The 15,559-nt window shown below is 42.2% G+C and overlaps 1 protein-coding gene across 1 annotated transcript in view; it reads right to left on the bottom strand.

Moving 5' to 3' along the window:
- Positions 1–13,301, bottom strand: part of pygb (phosphorylase, glycogen; brain) — a 74,643-nt gene extending 61,342 nt beyond the window's left edge. Inside the window, exons 1-2 of the mRNA XM_034185726.1 lie at positions 12,950–13,301; positions 577–678 (exon numbers count right to left, since the gene is read on the bottom strand). Of these exons, the coding sequence (XP_034041617.1) occupies positions 577–678; positions 12,950–13,192 (345 nt within the window). The 5' untranslated portion in view covers positions 13,193–13,301. The remainder of the gene's footprint in view (positions 1–576; positions 679–12,949) is intronic.
- Between the last annotated feature and the right edge of the window lie 2,258 nt (positions 13,302–15,559).

Here is a 15,559-nt window from a genome sequence, read left to right as displayed (position 1 = left end):
TAATTGGAGCGTGCCACGGCCTCAACTTTACCTAAATTCTGGGTCTTTTAGTGAAGTTTAGGGCTAGCGGCCGGTGATCACCTTAGTATTTCTCTGTTTTTCTTGTTGTTTAATGCTGACAAATTATACTGTATTTCTTGTCTTTCTGATGCCTGACTTTTTTTTTTTTCTCTGTTTAAGGTGCAGCTCCATCCAGAGATGGGAGTTGTATTTGTGTTGGCGATCCTCCTGTCCTGTGCGCCAACAGCATTTCTTGTATAGTTGTTCTGTGAATTATTCTGTAATTTGTGTCTGTATCATGGCCCAAGCAGAGGGTCACCCCTTTGAGTCTGGTCTGGTTGAGGTTTCTTCCTCAGAGGGAGTTTTTTCTTACCACTGTTGTTCTGGGGGTTGGTAAGGTTAGACCTTACCTGTGTGAAGCGCTTTGAGGCAACGCTGTTGTGATTTGGTGCTTTATAAATGAAAATAAATTGAAATAAATTGAAATTAAGGCGGCTCCGTGTGTGGGATCTGTGATTTTGTGGATGCGAGGTGGTTCAGTGTGCGGGGATGTGGGTTTCCGGCCCTGTGTGGTACCTGGTAGATGGCCTCGTCACAGGCGTTCTTCAGGCCCAGGTTCACCATGGTGTTCTGCAAGGTTCTGCCCATGTAGAACTCCAGAGACAGATAATAAACCCTCTGTGAAAAGACAAGAGCAGCTGTGAGCACACGGTACTGACCCGAAGCTCGGCCTGGATTTGTAACATGCGAAAACATAACAGCTGAGGAAAAAAATAAGATTGAAAAAAAATTCTCAATAAAAAGTTCTAATTTTCATCTTTTAAAAAAACATTTTCAACATATGAACAAGATGCTTCAAGCTTGTTTGTTCATTTTGTTGCTAAATTTCAAACACGTTCAGAACCAGAACCTTTCTAAAAAAAAAAATTTGTTGTGCATTTGGAGGCACAAATAGACAACAAGGGCTTCAAGATGTACAGATTCACTTCAGATCTGAACAGAAGAAACATTTAGGAAAATAAAGTCGGCCATGTGGGATGGAAGTGACTTCAAAGTTTTGAGGTAAATTTATTGTTCAGTCCCATGTCCAGTAAAACTCACCTAAACCGTCATCGAATAAACCAGATATTCATAGTCACCGGACAAAAAAGTCCCAAAGATTTTGTATTGTTTTCCATGAAATAAACACCACGTATAACGGATTTTAGACAACGGATTTTCACTCACATCAGATAAAATGTCCCGTCTGATCACAATGTACGAGGGCTGTCAATAAAGTAACGGTCCTTTTTATTTTTTTCAAAAACTATATGGATTTCATTCATATGTTTTTACGTCAGACATGCTTGAACCCTCGTGCGCATGCGTGAGTTTTTCCACGCCTGTCGGTGACGTCATTCGCCTGTGAGCACTCCTTGTGGGAGGAGTCGTCCAGCCCCTCGTCGGAATTCCTTTGTCTGAGAAGTTGCTGAGAGACTGGCGCTTTGTTTGATCAAAATTTTTTCTAAACCTGTGAGACACATCGAAGTGGACACGGTTCGAAAAATTAAGCTGGTTTTCAGTGAAAATTTTAACGGCTGATGAGAGATTTTGAGGTGATTCTGTCGCTTTAAGGACTTTTCACGGTGCGAGACGTCGCTCAGCGCTCTCAGCCGCCGCCGTCAGCCTGTTCAAGCTGAAAACCTCCACATTTCAGGCTCTACTGATCCAGGACGTCGTGAGAGAACAGAGAAGTTTCAGAAGAAGTCGGTTTCAGCATTTTATCCGGATATTCCACTGTTAAAGGAGACTTTTTTAATGAAAGACGTGCGGACGGATCCGCGCGTCAGGACGCAGCCGACGCGGTGCGGCGGCACAGGAAAAACACCTCTGTGTTGATAACCATTTGTAAAATCCAGGCGGCTTTTGATGGCTTTCAGTGGAGTGAGTATATGAGAAATTGTTTAACAGGCAGGACATGTTCCAACTTGTCCTTAAGGCTTTCAACAGAGGTGTTTTTCCTGTGGCGCTGTGTCGCGGCGGCTGCGTCCCGATGCGCGGACCCGTCCGCACGTCTTTCATTAAAAAAAAATCTCCTTTAACAGTGGAATATGCGGATAAAATGCTGAAACCGACTTCTTCTGAAACTTCTCTGTTCTCTCACGACGTCCTGGATCAATAGAGCCTGAAATGTGGAGGTTTTCAGCTTGAAACAGGCTGACGACGGCGGCTGAGAGCGCTGTGCGATGTCTCGCTCCGTGGGAAGTCCTTAAAGCGACAGTATCACCTCAAAATCTCTCATCAGCCGTTAAAATTTTCACTGAAAACCAGCTTAATTTTTCGAACCGTGTCCACTTCGATGTGTCTCACAGGTTTAGAAAAAATCTTGATCAAACAAAGCGCCAGTCTCTCAGCAACTTCTCAGACAAAGGAATTCCGACGAGGGGCCGGACGACTCCTCCCACAAGGAGTGCTCACAGGCGAATGACGTCACCGACAGGCGTGGAAAAACTCACGCATGCGCACGAGGGTTCAAGCATGTCTGACGTAAAAACATATGAATGAAATCCATATAGTTTTTGAAAAAAATAAAAAGGACCGTTACTTTATTGACAGACCTCGTATTTCCATTAAAATCCCCGAACACGTGGGACCGGAGGCATTTCTGTGATTAAAAGTCCGACCATTTATTTTTTTCACACCGTGTTCAGACTCTGACCTGCAGTCTGACGTGCACCTGTTAAATCAGACACAAACAGCTGTGATTTGACACTTTTCTGCTTTTACACCTTCATCTGACATCATATTATAACAGTTTTTACAGTGTGCACACTGATTATAAACTGATCAGAAAAGTCTGCAAACTTACAGCACAAAGTCTGTAAAAGAGGAAAATGTCCAGTTTACCTTTGATTTGCAGGTGATTGTAGAAAGAAAAACTTGTTGAGGGTCAAATTAATCCAGAATGAAGCAAAATCCAGAGACGGAGAACTTTAAAACCGTCACACACGTCATTTTATGACACAGAGTTACAGAGCTGCTGCTGCATAAATCAGGCTTTAAATTAATTAAATAAGTCATCATAAATTGGAAATTTATGTAAATTTGATAGTTTAACTATTTTTATATTTATTTTGATAGCACCTGTAGCTGGATGTGTTGCTGTATGCGGTTAAATGATTAAAAAAAAAGTTCATTCAGTAGTTCAGTGCAGTTGGAACCAAAATGGCGCCGTGTTCTGAGTTGGCGCCGCTCTCTATCAAGGGACTCTAGTTTGGGGCGGAGTTATTAACGTCATCATCTCAGCTGAGTCAGATGATTTAACAGGGGTTTGGTGCTGCAGAACTTCCTAAGATGTTTCTGCTGAAATCCAAACTTTAGAACCTCAGTTTATTTCTGTAACAGTTTAATGACAAGAACAAATTCAAGAAGGAATATTTTATTTTCCCATTAACGCCATCATGCAGACGGACCGCAGGAGGTGCTGAAATTACCTTTGAACTGACCCACTTGTGTGACGGGTACTCACACTGCCATGAACGCCAACATCCAGAACATGTCTGTAAATGACTTCATAGGTCTTATTTGGTTACAAAAACAGTGTTTTTAGATTCAGAAGTGTTTATTTCTTGCTAACTTTTACAAATTATATGAGAAACATGAGATTTATACAGAAATACGGTATTTCAGAGTGTTTGCCACCATCTTGGATTGTTTTGTTTGACATCATGCAGCCTTTCTGTACTCTGATTGGCTGTTGCTGTGTGCTTCCCAGCATCCCTCATGCAAATTAAGGGGAACCCCCCCATGTGAACCATGATGTCTCTACCAGATGTAGGTCAGAGCATCTGATCGCTTCAATTTCTTCCCTTCAGGGGGATTAATTACCTCCACTAATGAAGTGGGAGGTGGTTCTGTTTTCCTGTCTGTCTCTGAACAGTCTGTAATCCACATGTTTTCATCCCTTAGTTATGCTGCTATAGACGTAGACTGCTGGGGGGTTCCCATGATGCACTGAGTGTTTCTTTCTCTTTTTGCTCTGTATGCACCACTCTGCATTTAATCATTAGTGATTGATCTCTGCTCCCCTCCACAGCATGTCTTTTTCCTGGTTCTCTCCCTCAGCCAAAACCAGTCCCAGCAGAAGACTGCCCCTCCCTGAGCCTGGTTCTGCTGGAGGTTTCTTCCTGTTAAAAGGGAGTTTTTCCTTCCCACTGTAGCCAAGTGCTTGTTCACAGGGGGTCGTTTTGACCGTTGGGGTTTTTCTGTAATTATTGTATGGCTTTGCCTTACAATATAAAGCGCCTTGGGGCAACTGTTTGTTGTGATTTGGCGCTATATAAATAAAATTGATTTGATATCATTATGAAATTTTTACTGAAGACTTAAATCCCAATAGGCAAGAATTGATACAATTTTCAAGGTCATAGGTCAAACCTTAAAGACAGGAAAAATCTTTAAAAATTCCCATCTTTAACACTGAGCGAATTTTCAAAAAATCATAACTGTCAAAAATATCACATTTCTTTCATATTTAGATTAGACAGAACTTTATTCATTCCTTGGGAAGACTCCCTCAGGGAAACTGAGGTTCCAGCAGCATTGTACAGCAGCACACAGGGTAAGAAGCACACAGAGTATCAAAAGTAAAAAATAAAACAATTTGCAATATAAATACCAGACATACTGATCAATCCTGGTTTACTGGCTACTACTGTTCCTCTCCTTCCCGTCCTCTGTCTTCCTGTTCCTCCTCCTCCCCCTCAGTGAGGAGTTGTTCAGTCTGATGGACCTGAGGGACAAAGGAGTTTCTCAGTCTGTTGGTCCTGTACTTGGGAAGCAGTAGTCTGTGGCTGAAGAGGCTCCTCTGGTTGCTGATGACGGTGTGCAGAGGCTGACTGACATCATCCATAATGTCCAGCAGTTTGTCCAGTGTTCTCTTCTCTGCCACAGTCACCAGAGAGTCCAGCTTCATACCAACCACAGAGCCAGCCCACCTTATCAGTTTGTCCAGCCTGGATGTGTCCTTCTTGGACGTGCCCCCCCCAGCGCACCACGCTGTAAAAGACGATGCTGGCTACTATGGACTGGTAGAACATCCACAGGAGTTTCCTGCAGATGTTAAATGACCGCAACCTCCTCAGGAAGTCCAGGCTGCTCTGTCCTTCCTGTCCAGGTGGTTGATGTGGGTCGTCCAGTCCAGTTTGCTGTCCAGCCACAGCCTGAGGTACTTGTAGGAATCCACAGCCTCCATCACCTCTATTTGAGAGTGTTATGTAGGAACGTATCCTTTATTGAGTAACAATGTTTGATCTGGATCTGACCCAGATTGTGGATTTTGTGGACATTTGAATTTAACATTGAAAATCCCATTTGATATTTTTCACATTATATCTCAATCAAAAGTGCCTCAATCACTCATTTTTTTTGTTATGGATTTACCAGTTTTATGCCAGTTATCAGTCCCAAACCAAATGCCAAAAAAAACAAACAAAAAACTGTACATCACAGTTCTGTGAAAATTATTATTCAGAAACAAAAAAATGTTGAGAAAAAAAAAACAAAAACCCAACAAGACCAGAAAAAAAAACGCTGTTTCAAGTGCATGAACTAAATACATCCTCCTGACATTTGATCACATCTAATTTAGTTTATGAAAAGTTACTTCTAACAGAACTTTGACATTTTTTTTCAAGGTAAAATTTGTGGAATTAAATCAAATCAATTTTATTTATATAGCGCCAAATCACAACAAACAGTTGCCCCAAGGCGCTTTATATTGTAAGGCAAGGCCATACAATAATTATGTAAAACCCCAATGTTCAAAACGACCCCCTGTGAGCAAGCACTTGGCGACAGCGGGAAGGAAAAACTCCCTTTTAACAGGAAGAAACCTCCAGCAGAACCAGGCTCAGGGAGGGGCAGTCTTCTGCTGGGACTGGTTGGGGCTGAGGGAGAGAACCAGGAAAAAGACATGCTGTGGAGGGGAGCAGAGATCGATCACTAATCATTAAATGCAGAGTGGTGCATACAGAGCAAAAAGAGAAAGAAACACTCAGTGCATCATGGGAACCCCCCAGCAGTCTAAGTCTATAGCAGCATAACTAAGGGATGGTTCAGGGTCACCTGATCCAGCCCTAACTATAAGCTTTAGCAAAAAGGAAAGTTTTAAGCCTAATCTTAAAAGTAGAGAGGGTGTCTGTCTCCCTGATCTGAATTGGGAGCTGGTTCCACAGGAGAGGAGCCTGAAAGCTGAAGGCTCTGCCTCCCATTCTACTCTTACAAACCCTAGGAACTACAAGTAAGCCTGCAGTCTGAGAGCGAAGCGCTCTATTGGGGTGATATGGTACTATGAGGTCCCTAAGATAAGATGGGACCTGATTATTCAAAACCTTATAAGTAAGAAGAAGAATTTTGAATTCTATTCTAGAATTAACAGGAAGCCAATGAAGAGAGGCCAATATGGGTGAGATATGCTCTCTCCTTCTAGTCCCTGTCAGTACTCTAGCTGCAGCATTTTGAATTAACTGAAGGCTTTTCAGGGAACTTTTAGGACAACCTGATAATAATGAATTACAATAGTCCAGCCTAGAGGAAATAAATGCATGAATTAGTTTTTCAGCATCACTCTGAGAAAAGACCTTTCTAATTTTAGAGATATTGCGCAAATGTAAAAAAGCAGTCCTACATATTTGCTTAATATGCGCATTGAAGGACATATCCTGATCAAAAATGACTCCAAGATTTCTCACAGTATTACTAGAGGTCAGGATAATGCCATCCAGAGTAAGGATCTGGTTAGACACCATGTTTCTAAGATTTGTGGGGCCAAGTACAATAACTTCAGTTTTATCTGAGTTTAAAAGCAGGAAATTAGAGGTCATCCATGTCTTTATGTCTGTAAGACAATCCTGCAGTTTAGCTAATTGGTGTGTGTCCTCTGGCTTCATGGATAGATAAAGCTGGGTATCATCTGCGTAACAATGAAAATTTAAGCAATACCATCTAATAATACTGCCTAAGGGAAGCATGTATAAAGTGAATAAAATTGGTCCTAGCACAGAACCTTGTAGAACTCCATAATTAACCTTAGTCTGTGAAGAAGATTCCCCATTTACATGAACAAATTGTAATCTATTAGATAAATATGATTCAAACCACCGCAGCGCAGTGCCTTTAATACCTATGGCATGCTCTAATCTCTGTAATAAAATTTTATGGTCAACAGTATCAAAAGGAGCACTGAGGTCTAACAGAACAAGCACAGAGATGAGTCCACTGTCTGAGGCCATAAGAAGATCATTTGTAACCTTCACTAACGCTGTTTCTGTACTATGATGAATTCTAAAACCTGACTGAAACTCTTCAAATAGACCATTCCTCTGCAGATGATCAGTTAGCTGTTTTACAACTACCCTTTCAAGAATTTGTGAGAGAAAAGGAAGGTTGGAGATTGGCCTATAATTAGCTAAGATAGCTGGGTCAAGTGATGGCTTTTTAAGTAATGGTTTAATTACTGCCACCTTAAAAGCCTGTGGTACATAGCCAACTAATAAAGATAGACTGATCATATTTAAGATCGAAGCATTAATTAATGGTAGGGCTTCCTTGAGCAGCCTGGTAGGAATGGGGTCTAATAGACATGTTGATGGTTTGGAGGAAGTAACTAATGAAAATAACTCAGAACAATCGGAGAGAAAGAGTCTAACCAAATACCGGCATCACTGAAAGCAGCCAAAGATAACGATACGTCTTTGGGATGGTTATGAGTAATTTTTTCTTTAATAGTTAAAATTTTATTAGCAAAGAAAGTCATGAAGTCATTACTAGTTAAAGTTAAAGGAATACTCGGCTCAATAGAGCTCTGACTCTGTCAGCCTGGCTACAGTGCTGAAAAGAAACCTGGGGTTGTTCTTATTTTCTTCAATTAGTGATGAGTAGTAAGATGTCCTAGCTTTATGGAGGGCTTTTTTATAGAGCAACAGACTCTTTTTCCAGGCTAAGTGAAGATCTAAATTAGTGAGACGCCATTTCCTCTCCAACTTACGGGTTATTTGCTTTAAGCTGCGAGTTTGTGGGTTATACCACGGAGTCAGGCACTTCTGATTTAAAGCTGTCTTTTTCAGAGGAGCTACAGCATCCAAAGTTGTCTTCAATGAGGATGTAAAACTATTGACGAGATAATCTATCTCACTTACAGAGTTTAGGTAGCTACTCTGCACTGTGTTGGTATATGGCATTAGAGAACAAAGAAGGAATCATATCCTTAAACCTAGTTACAGCGCTTTCTGAAAGACTTCTAGTGTAATGAAACTTATTCCCCACTGCAGGGTAGTCCATCAGAGTAAATGTAAATGTTATTAAGAAATGATCAGACAGAAGGGAGTTTTCAGGGAATACTGTTAAGTCTTCAATTTCCATACCATAAGTCAGAACAAGATCTAAGATATGATTAAAGTGGTGGGTGGACTCATTTACATTTTGAGCAAAGCCAATAGAGTCTAATAATAGATTAAATGCAGTGTTGAGGCTGTCATTCTCAGCATCTGTGTGGATGTTAAAATCGCCCACTATAATTATCTTATCTGAGCTAAGCACTAAGTCAGACAAAAGGTCTGAAAATTCACAGAGAAACTCTCAGTAACGACCAGGTGGACGATAGATAATAACAAATAAAACTGGTTTTTGGGACTTCCAATTTGGATAGACAAGACTAAGAGTCAAGCTTTCAAATGAATTAAAGCTCTGTCTGGGTTTTTGATTAATTAATAAGCTGGAATGGAAGATTGCTGCTAATCCTCTGCCTCGGCCCGTGCTACGAGCATTCTGACAGTTAGTGTGACTCGGGGGTGTTGACTCATTTAAACTAACATATTCATCCTGCTGTAACCAGGGTTCTGTAAGGCAAAATAAATCAATATGTTGATCAATTATTATATCATTTACCAACAGGGACTTAGAAGAGAGAAACCTAATGTTTAATAGACCACATTTAACTGTTTTAGTCTGTGGTGCAGTTGAAGGTGCTATATTATTTTTTCTTTTTGAATTTTTATGCTTAAATAGATTTTTGCTGGTTATTGGTGGTCTGGGAGCAGGCACCGTCTCTACGGGGATGGGGTAATGAGGGGATGGCAGGGGGAGAGAAGCTGCAGAGAGGTGTGTAAGACTACAACTCTGCTTCCTGGTCCCAACCCTGGATAGTCACGGTTTGGAGGATTTAAGAAAATTGGCCAGATTTCTAGAAATGAGAGCTGCTCCATCCAAAGTGGGATGGATGCCGTCTCTCCTAACAAGACCAGGTTTTCCCCAGAAGCTTTGCCAATTATCTATGAAGCCCACCTCATTTTTTGGACACCACTCAGACAGCCAGCAATTCAGGGAGAACATGCGGCTAAACATGTCACTCCCGGTCCGATTGGGGAGGGGCCCAGAGAAAACTACAGAGTCCGACATTGTTTTTGCAAAGTTACACACCGATTCAATGTTAATTTTAGTGACCTCCGATTGGCGTAACCGGGTGTCATTACTGCCGACGTGAATTACAATCTTACCAAATTTAAGCTTAGCCTTAGCCAGCAGTTTCAAATTTCCTTCAATGTCGCCTGCTCTGGTCCCCGGAAGACAATTGACTATGGTTGCTGGTGTCGCTAACTTCACATTTCTCAAAACAGAGTCGCCAATAACCAGAGTTTGTTCCTCAGTGGGTGTGTCGCCGAGTGGGGAAAAACGGTTAGAAATGTGAATGGGTTGGCGGTGTACACGGGGCTTCTGTTTAGGGCTACGCTTCCTCCTCACAGTCACCCAGTCGGCCTGCTTTCCCGGCTGCTCGGGATCTGCTGGAAGGGAACTAACGGCGGCTAAGCTACCTTGGTCTGCACCGACTACAGGAGCCTGGCTAGCTGTAGAATTTTCCACGGTGCGGAGCCGAGTCTCCAATTCGCCCAGCCTGGCCTCCAAAGCTACGAATAAGCTACACTTAATTACAAGTACCATTACTGCTAAAGGAGGCCGAGGAATAACTAAACATTTCACACCCAGAGCAGAAAAGTGCGGGAGAGACAGGAGAAGCCGCCATGCTAAATCGGCTAAGAGCTAGTAGCTGTGCTAAGCTAGTGGATTCCTAAAAACACACAAAGTGAATAATGTGTAAATAATTTAGAGGTGATTCAGCAGAAGGAGTGCTTTAGTTAAGGCACGTGAAGATTACACTGTGAAACAAATCATTATCTAGTTAACTAGATCAATCTAACTGCGCAGATTAAACAGCTAACAGATACAGAAAAACACCGCTGTGCTCCGGAACAGGAAGTGATACAATACCGCAGTGAGAGCCAACCACCAGTAGAGGCAAAACAAGACAACAACGTCCAACGGGGGACGATGTTGCTAATCTAATCGAATTAGAAACTCGTGTTGGTGGAGGTTTGTGCTCTACGAGGACGACGCACTAGATTTTTTTTCTAGACAATGAATTTTGATCATAATGGCAAAATCATACCCTGAATCTTTTATTTAAATAAGAAATACAATTATAGTGGTGCCAAAGAAAATTCTTTTCATGAATTAAATCTTAAAAACCCAGAGGCTGTACAGCTTTAACTTTAACCGGCTCGTGTCCAGTACATTTATTGTATGTAAGTTATTTTTAAAAATAAATTAACATAAGGTTTTGGATCCAAATGAAGTACATCCAAGAGTGTTACAGGAAACGGCCGAGCAAATATATTTTCCTCTCTGTCACATTTTCATACAATCTTCAAATATCTGCAAATCAACTGGAATCTGGAAAAAAAAGTTCTTCTGACACCTATTATTTAAGGGGGGCAGGAAATTATAGGCCAGTGAGTGACTTCCCAAGTTTGTAAGACTTGTGGAAAAAATGATCAAATATTCAGATTCAGAGTCTTTGCCATTGTAACTAGTACAATGAAAGATAAGATGCAAAACCACACGTAGACGTTAAAGATCTGGACAAGAAAAGAAAATTTAACTGAATGAAAGAGGCGTGTTGAGAGAGCAAATAAAAAAAAATATAACAATGTAGTAGCAAAAAAGAGATTGCAGATAAAAAAGAGAAAACTGTGTATAAAACTGTAGATACTGCACATAAATAAATAAATATCGCCCTCATTCCAAGTGTGTCATGTGACCTGGCTGTTTGGTTCCATTCAAAGCTCTAAGAGCAGTTGGGTAGAAACTGTTTTTCTGTCTATTTGTTCTTGTTTTAATGGTTCTGTACCATCTGCCTGATGACAGCAGCTCAAACAGAGAGTGTCCAGGGTGAGACGAGCCCTTTAGGATGGTCTTGGCTCTCCTGAGACAGTCAGAGCCATGAAGGTCCCCCAGTGTGGGTAGAGGGCACCCAGTGACCTTCTCTGGAGCTCCTTCCTGTTTGGCCCCGTGCAGCTGGTAAACCACGTCCAGAGGCAGCATGTGAGGATGCTCTTCATGGTAGAGCAGTAAATATAGAACTATATGATGTTCTAGAAGGAGCAGCGCACGTTTGAAAATCCTTGCAGCTGGGAAGAAAACCTATGATGATGGCTTCCCTTTGATGCAGTGAACTTAGACATTAAGAAGGACACAATTATGACACAGATGGTAATTTAAAGTGTTTTCTTTGAGGGGTACTGATTCAACTCGATGGAAGAAGAAGACGACGACTCATTGTACATATAGTTAAACACAGTCCAATCACTAGAGGCAGTGTGCAGCCACAGTCTGGTGCACAACTCCAGATGTAGAGGTGCTGCCTTGCTCAGGGGCAGAGTAAGGGGCAGACCCTGAAGAAGCATGTTTTTGACAGTGAGAAGAAACAGACACGGGAGAACATGCAAACTCACAGGAAGGACAGGAAGTGACCCCACGACCTTCTTGCTGTGAGGCATCAGTGCTATCCGCTAACCCACCAGGCCGCTCATTGAGTCAAAGTCAACAGCTTCTAATGCAGTTACAGTTCAAAACACTTTAACAAGATCTGCTCTTATTCTGCCAACCTTATCAACTTTAACTTTTTTACTCCCAAAACTAAGTCAGCATTGGTGTCCCTCAGAGGTCGGTCATAGGGCCAGTGCTTTTTATTCAGGATTTACCTCCTATGATTACAGCCAAGTATTTTCTTTTAAATCTAGTTTTGGTCCCTGGTGGATCATTGTTACATCCACAGAAACCTGGACAATTGACAGTTATGGTCGTCTGAACGGCTGCTAGGATTTAAAGCAGAAAAAAAAGTAAAATAAATGAAAAATATGAAGTTTTTGTTTTATATTTTAGCAGCAGAAATCTCAGATGGATGGTCAACTGTTCAAATCTGTACAGGAGGAGAAAGACATCAGTTTGTCTTTTCTAAAGAGGTCACCAAAGCGGCTGCAAAAGCAAACGGGATGTCTGACAAAGTGAAAGAAAGCTTTGATTTGACTGTTCTGATTTCATTCTAAACCCGAGCAGCTTCAGTCTCCACACCTGCAAACAGTGAAAGATGTTCTTGAAAAGGTCCAGAAGTGAAGCTGCTCTAATCTCTGGGAATAAAAAAGATTTGAGGTTAGATGTTGGAACATCTTATTCTTATTAGGGGGAGGTGATGGTCTAGTGGTTAAGCGTTGGGCTTAAGACCTTAAGACCTGTCTTTTATCAGGGTTTTAAGTAAGTTTTGTTCGATTTGGCAAATTAAAACGTTTCAGCTAAATTCGGTAATGAACAAGGAACCAAACCTAATTTTTTAAAGACGGAGTTTTTCCGCCGGTGAATAATAATAACCGGACGGGTTTCGAGCACTTCAGCTGAGCTTAGTTTGGTGGTTACCGTTAGTTAAAGCCAAGTTAGTAGGATTTAGTCTAAACCGAATTGAAGCTCGGATCCTGAAGATCCGTGAACCGTCTCAGCTTCAGATTTATGATTTTTACAGGTTGGCAGACAAACACTCGAACTTTAAACCGATTGTTTTCCGGCGGAGTTCGTCGGTTTCTACCTTGGGGTCCTTCTCGTAGTAGTACTGCTGGGTCCGGATCCAGCGGCCCACCACGTGGTCCCGGACCGTGTGGGCCAAAGCGAAGTAGTAGTCCCGCGGCGTGGCCACGTTCCGGTCCTTGACCAGCGTGAAGTGCAGGTGCCGGTTGAAGGTCCGCTTCACCTCCGCCACATCTCCGACTCCGGCGATGCCGCGGACGCTGATCTGCTTCCGTCTTTCGTCATCCGTCAGCGGTCGCATCATCTTCGCAAAAGCTTATTGATCGATCGGTAACGACACAGCGGGGGACGATCGATAATGCCCTGGAAAGGTGGAACCGACTGCAGGAAAACCCGGAAGACGGGGTGTAGCCACGCCCACTTTATCAACTTCTTCAGCCAAGTTTAGCAGAGGGCGAGTCAAGAGTAATTAACATAAAGAGGCGTGTCCATACGCCTCCGTTTGTCACTGACAGCTCTCAGGACCAATTAACACGAAAGGGCGTGTCCATACGCCTCCCAGTCAGCAACTGTTAAAATAACCTTTAAACCAGGGGTGGCCAAGATCGGTCCTCAAGAGCCACCTTCCTGACCTGAATCCAATGAAAGACTCATTAGCAGACTTTTAACGAGTCTTTCATTGGATTCAGGTGTGTTGGAGCAGGGAGACAACTAAGAGTATCAGGAATGTGGCTCTTGAGGACCGAACTTGGCCACCCCTGGTTTAAATCCCGGGGAAACGGGTTCAAAAAGTAAGTTTTTTTTTTTTTTTTTTTTTTTTTTACAAAAGTGGTGGGGTTTGTATTAGATTAAATATTCACGTTCATTCGGGTTTGAAAGCCTCACCTTCACTCCTCTAAACGTACCTCTTGTCATTGTGGCCAAACACCTCAATCTACGCCTCGTCTGACCGTATAAGGCTCATCAGCTGAAAATGTCAGTCTGGCTGGAAGGTGTTGGTTTTGGAGCAGGGACTTCTGTCTCTCAGCTCTTGGTGATGTGAAACTCGCTTCACTGTGGAGAGTGTTGCTGGTGGTCCAGCAATTTCTAGTTGATGGCTGCTCAGTCAAATGGTAACGCTAAACTACCCGTTATTGTTCATCATGATCACTAACGGTAAGTTAATAGGCCTCGACACATTAGAAGACACTGCAGAACCTTCAGCGCCACTTCTTAAAAGATGTAGGTGAATGTATGTATAGATTTGATGCTGTATGTATAATTTTGACCCTGTAGGTGATTCAAGAAGATCCAAAATAAATACAAATGTGTGCACATAGTTCTTGTTTTACAGTCATTAATGATGTTTGCTGTACAAGCATTCATGAGCCACAACAAAAGGATTATACCAAGGATCAGCTCTGAGACCTTTCTTGTTTGCAGTGGTGATGGACAGGTTGACGGTTGAGATCAGACAGGAGTCCCCATTGGACTATGATGTTTGCAGATGACATTGTGATCTGTAGTGGGAGTAGAGAGCAGACTGAGTCTAGCCTGGAGAGGTGGAGGCATGCTCTGGAGAGAAGGGGAATGAAAGTCAGAATGAGTCCATGTGTGAATGGGAGGGAGTCCAGTGGAATAGTGCAGTTACAAGGAGTAGAAGTAGTGAAAGTAGATGAGTTTAAATGCTTGGGGTCAACTTAGTGATTTCTTTTTATACACATTTGCATGTTTGTGTGGGTTCCGTCTGGATGCTTCGGCTTCCTCCCACATCCAAAAACATGCACTTGTGTTTTGGAAAAATAGACTGTGCTTAAATTTCTTCTAGCAAACACTAACATAGGTCATAGGTCAAAGACACTAATGAATGTCAACCTTGTTTGACTTTTAGAAACCAAACATGCAACACGGTCAAATCTATTTCATTTATGAATCCAAAAGAAGAAAAGGAGCAACTTTAACCTTTGACCCCTGTACAAACTGCAATTGACCTCCTGTCCCCATTTTAACTCCAGAACGTTCACTCAGATGGTCCAAACTAGACCTTTTTGAAATCTTTATGATCAGGCAAATAATGTGATATATTTTTCCAATATGATTGGAGCATTTTTTTTTTATTTTGACGCCTGTGTAATTCCTCACTGACCCCCCAGTGAAGACAGCTGCCACCCCGGATGGCCACCATAAGTGTCTGTGTCGGTCATGGCCCACTGAGGCTGGATTAGAATTGTCGTTTAGTACCCTTCAGTGGTTCTGATGGACTTTTGTTAGCATGTAGGCAACAGTCGTCAGGAAAAACTCCCTCCAGTGATTTTTGAGGAAGAAACTCAAGCGGGCTGGACTCAGACCTGCTGCTGATGTGAACTGGTCCTTCCACCCAGTCTCCTCTGAGGAGGACATGTTGCTCGGATTGAGGAGCTCCTCAAAGTGTTCTTTCAGTTCCCTCGGTCCAGCCTGGACTAAGACCTGCCTCCCTGTCCTGAGTCATCTGACGGTCTCTCTAAACTCCTCCCACTGCCTCAGTGTTCGCCTCCTCAACCACCAATGGTGTAAATGTTCATCAATTCTATGAAATAACTATAGTTACATTAAAACTGTTCCTGACAATTCCACGACTTTCAGAAGCTTCATTCATCTTTCAAACTTCTGCTTAAAACAAACAAACAACAAAATAGATTGAAAAGTCTCAAAC

Source organism: Thalassophryne amazonica, chromosome 13 (assembly GCF_902500255.1).
Source record: "Thalassophryne amazonica chromosome 13, fThaAma1.1, whole genome shotgun sequence".
NCBI lineage: Eukaryota > Metazoa > Chordata > Actinopteri > Batrachoidiformes > Batrachoididae > Thalassophryne > Thalassophryne amazonica.
The sequence above is the reverse complement of the archived record's forward strand: the minus strand, read 5'-3'. Positions and strand labels throughout refer to the sequence as shown.